A 4,969-nucleotide genomic window follows, 5' to 3' on the forward strand; every position below is an offset into this window, starting at 1 on the left:
TAAAGGAAAGCCCCCTATTATGAGATAGGCGCTTAACATAAGATAGCGGCGTTTCTGCTAAACTAATAAATGCTATCTGTTGATTCTATCATGAAATTATTGCTCTTGGATTGAAAACTATTTAGTGGAAAATTCATTGTTAGATCATGCCTACAGTAATTGTAAAATAAAATTTTAGAGTTTGAATGTTTTCAAGTTTCATTGAGATAAGCCTTTAATCTTTGTTTATTATTTAATAAGTAATTATTTGGCAATAAATTCTTCATGCAGTAATAGAGTAAGATCGTACTGATAGAAAAATACGAAATATGTTGAATTGTTTAATTAAAGAAGTTAGATTTGATGATCGTAAAGCTGTAAGACGTGATACTCGTAATATGAGATACCCAGGATATTTCTAATATGAAATAATCTATACTTCTGTGCCCAAGTGAAAATCGATGTTAAAGTATAAATGGTATTGTACAATAATAAAAAGAATAACCGTGAATGAACATTGAGGGTCTGTTTCTGCAATACTTCATTCCAATTACTACTGAAGACAAATCCTGAATACAATGCATGCTCAATTTACGCGCATAGGCTGTACTCGTCGATATGTTAGAAACGTCAAAAGTTTTTTTAATTCTAATACTGATGTACTTACTTTGTGCTTTATTATCGATTTCTCGGGGTATCTCATACTAGGAGCACAATTTTTCGACTTTGCGATTTGTTCACTTTTTACATTTCTTTAATTAAAAAAGAAAATAAAATTTGAATTAAATTTTACGTAACACTATCTTAAAGCTTATTCAATTCTCTTCAAAATAACCTATTATTTTTTTTAATTCTACCAATAAATATTTAGTAATTGCACAAAATGAACTCGGTATATCATAATAGGGGCCTCTCCTCTATATTTGCAGGCAAATATATGGCAGATGAAAATGAAGCACCTATAATTGATAGTAACATATTGAAGATACCTTGTAACACATTATTAAATAATAATAGCATTGATAGCTTTTCACCATCTCGAAGTATAAGTTCTAATGCAACTTTTGATGTTCGAGCAGTTACCAATTAAGGTAAACCATTTAGAGCAAATTTCAATAAATGTTGCTGTACTGTTCAATTCTTGCCTACCTTTTTCTTCAGCGAAGAAATATAAAGCACTACTAACATCTCGACTCAATATATTTCTTGCTTTATTTACTTTCATTCTATTAAATGTACTGCAAGTTATACCTTTTTTTGAAATCTTAGGTGTTAATTTAAATTGCAGATTTTCTTGGATGTCAATTAAATCATTTAAATGTTGGCACTTAGCAATAGAATGGGATAAATTGTGTGTCCGAAGGAATTTTTGTGGCAACTCAATAATTTTGTTATTTAGTAATGAAGCTTTAAGATTTTTTAGTAGATGCGGAGCATCAGCAATAAAAAACAATTTTCGACCTTCATCAATAGGATGAGAAATACTATTCCTAATTTTTGAATATTTGCTACACCCAATCCCTTCAAATGCTTTCCACATGCTGCAATTTACCGGACCCATGTCGGAAATCACACCATGAACATATAAACCAATAGCTTCTGCTTTTTCTATAATTTGTAACATAATGGGTTTTAAAATAGCACCATTTAAACTGTCAGGGGTAAAATGATACGCAACAGGAATTTTCCAACGTGTAAAAAGACCTCCAAGCATGAAAACTAGGCAATGTGTAGTTTCTTTTACTGTACCTATTAGTTTGTAGTATTGGAGAAAGAAAAAGGAAAATAGAATTAGTTATATGCATTAGTTTTTACAATCTTATACGATCAAGCTTATATTTTATAATAATATAATACTAGCATTATTGATAATATTTCACTTCAGTTTGACGTGATTTGACGATTTTTCCATGTTGCCATAGATAACTAGTATTATTGATAATATTTCACTTCAGTTTGACGTGATTTGACGATTTTTCCATGTTGCCATAGATAATAATATACCTCAAATCACTTCAAACTGAAATGAAATATTATCGATCAATAATATCTGATCGTATAAGATTGTAAAAACTATAAATGCATACTGTCAGTAATACTGACCAGTAATACTGACTCACAATCAGTAGTACTGATCAGTATTACTGATCGTGTAGAGAGGCCTATAGAGAATGGATTGCGCAATCTGTGTGTCAAAATGGTCGATAAAAATAAGAGAGAGGGTAAGTAAGAAACCGTGGAAAACGGCCATCACTATCTCTTTCTATTCAACGATGTAATGGGAGAAAGAATGAGAGGGAGACCGTCTTCCACGGTCCCTCTCTCTCATTGTTTTTGACCACATTTGATACACTACTTAGATACAGATCGCGCAGTCAATTCTCCTTGTTTTTGGTGTATACCATGTTTATCGGGCAGAGTTGATAGTCCAAAAGAACATTTCGTAGATGGATCAACCTGTTCTCCTGCAGCAATGCTCATTTCATCCATGACTAATACGCAATCTCTTTCACGGTTGTCAGTAAATTGCAAAACTTGTTGTAATATATCAAATATATCATTACACACACCGGTTTCGAATTTAATATTCTCTAATTTTCTTCTAAGCGTACGCTCTGATGGCAAAGGAATGTTTTGATTCAAAAGTTCTGTGTAACCAGTACTACCACAAGACATTTTTAGTCGTAAAGCTTTTATAATGGTATTATTACTCCATTTTAAACTTCGTGGATTTTGTTCGTTCAGAGCTGTAACCTGATCATCATTCAATATTTTGCGGATGTCGATATTTTTGCTTGTTTGTAATATACGTATTTTCTGTGCTAATTTTTTATTTTCATCCATAAGTTTTCTTGCGTTTCTCTTTAGTAGCGTTTTTGATTTATCTAATTTTAAAATTATCGCATTTGCTTTCTTCAATTTTATCTCTGTTTGTTTAGCTCTTATTTTTATCCGTTCTATTTCTTCTTTTGCCTGTTCAGACTGTAATAGTGCATTTTGGAGTTTTGAATTTGCTTCTTCAAGACTTGTAACAGTAACTATTGGCAATGAGACATTTGACGAATTTTCAAATATAGTTACTGATGGCGCAGTATGTACTTCATCCTATATTGTGCGATATACATATATCAAATACATATATAAGAAAAGTAACAATAATTTAGTGTATAGAAATAACTAATAATATGAAACTAATCAGATAATAGGGCTACGAGCCATAATTTTCTTTAATTTTTGCTTAATTCTAATATAGTTGCGTTTTTAACATTAAAAACATAGATTAAAACAGTAAAAAATTCGAGTAAAAATATTAAAAATTGTTTGAGTTATACTGCTTGCCGTATAAAAGTTTTTTCCTCGTATTCTACAGGGTTGAAAGGATTTTTTAAACCCCAAAAAAAAAAATGATTTTTTGAAAATTTTACAGTGGTGTTACCCCTTAAACAATAACAAGAAAGAAGATATTGCAAAGAATATTATTACGTCGACTCGCCATCAGAGGTCTATTCAATTGATATTCGTTAAATTTCTCGCAAGTGCTGAGATACACGTATGTCTCTTTATATAGAGTCTCGATTTAATAACTTACACCGGCGTCTAAGGTAGGCTCCCACTACATTACCTTACTGATGAGTCCAGTAGTGGAAGCCGGGACGAAACGCCAACTTGTGATATTCTTCGCAATCTTATATGGAATTAAAATTTTAATGAATCTATTGCTCAATGTTAATTTTAATTAATCTATGTTTTCAATGTTAAAAACGCAACTATATTAGAATTAAGCAAAAATTAAATAAAATTATGGCTCGTAGCTCTATTATCTGATTAGTTTTAAATTCGTTGAGCCTTATTACAATTGAATTTTAATAATATGAAATTTAACTTACATTAAAAGAATGAGAGATCATTTCATTATCTGGTACTGGAGATAAAGTTATATGCACTTTGTCCTATAATGCAACAACAAGTATATTAGAAATAATAACAATAAAATAAAAATAAAAATTAATGCAAAATTACATTAAAAAAAAATACTTACATTGGAAGAATTAGACATCATTTCATTGTCATGTACTGGAGATAAAACAACATTTTGATTTTGATTTTTTTATGGAAAAATGGTAGGTATTGCATTGTATTTTAATTTCTTTTTCCCATCTATTCGTGGTTTTTCCCACATTTCAGGTGAGAAATGTACCTGTTGCATATTAATAATAATATTAATACAACTATTTTTAAATATGTCCACTAAATTAAACAATATATAAAACTTACCTCGCATACAAACCAGTCTTTTGTAACATCTATATTATTTCTTTTTATATTTGAAAGCCATTGTTGTTGTCTTTCAATATTTTTTGGTAGGCGATGCATTGAATGTCCCGTTTTCCACGAATTGGAACATTTCAATACGCAACAAATAAGGCATTTTAAGTACTCTGTAAATAATGTATTGCATAATAAAATTTCTTTTATGATTAACATATTGTAGGAATGTTATTATTTGCTAGGTTATATATAGAGAGCTATATATACTTACGGATTTTACATTTCTAACAAATATGAAATTGACGAGTTGCAACACGATAATAATTTAACTTACTGTGTATAAATTAATCGATTGTACTGATGTCCTTTAAAAGGCTATACGTACGTATACGTATGTCCGCAATATGTATTTCGACTTTTCGAGAAAGCTGTGATCAGCTGTGATCAATCCCCATCACTTACGACGCCATTTTGAGGGGTAGTGGCCAGACTCTATCTTCTAGGGACACTAGTTGGGTTAAGTAACCACCGCCATTTTAATTCAATATAAGTGCTCTTGACCAATAAGCTGATGACAGTTGATGCAAAAGGTAGAAAGATTAGATTAGGTTAGGTTAAGTCCGATATTAAATATTCACATAAATAAGAATACTTAGGGTGCAAACCCATGCAGCGGAATAGCGTAACGCGGAACGAGAGCAGAACCAATAACGAGCATTCC

The 4,969-nt window shown here is 30.8% G+C and overlaps 1 protein-coding gene across 2 annotated transcripts in view; it reads right to left on the bottom strand.

Annotated features, from left to right (window-relative positions):
- Nucleotides 1-4,708, bottom strand: part of LOC108783587 (uncharacterized) — a 7,547-nt gene extending 2,839 nt beyond the window's left edge. Inside the window, exons 1-5 of one of the 2 annotated variants that reach the window (XM_018552187.1) lie at nt 4,583-4,708; nt 4,255-4,418; nt 4,019-4,177; nt 3,867-3,929; nt 2,382-3,084 (exon numbers count right to left, since the gene is read on the bottom strand). In XM_018552187.1, the coding sequence (XP_018407689.1) occupies nt 2,382-3,084; nt 3,867-3,929; nt 4,019-4,039 (787 nt within the window). In that variant the 5' untranslated portion in view covers nt 4,040-4,177; nt 4,255-4,418; nt 4,583-4,708. Of the gene's footprint in view, nt 1-2,381; nt 3,085-3,866; nt 3,930-4,018; nt 4,178-4,254; nt 4,419-4,519; nt 4,554-4,582 lie in introns of those variants that run through there. The other variant, XM_018552188.1, reaches the window with a different exon arrangement.
- Nucleotides 4,709-4,969: the final 261 nt, after the last annotated feature.

The sequence above is a fragment of the Cyphomyrmex costatus genome, unplaced genomic scaffold (assembly GCF_001594065.2).
Source record: "Cyphomyrmex costatus isolate MS0001 unplaced genomic scaffold, Ccosl1.0 scaffold155, whole genome shotgun sequence".
Classification (NCBI taxonomy): Eukaryota; Metazoa; Arthropoda; class Insecta; order Hymenoptera; family Formicidae; genus Cyphomyrmex; species Cyphomyrmex costatus.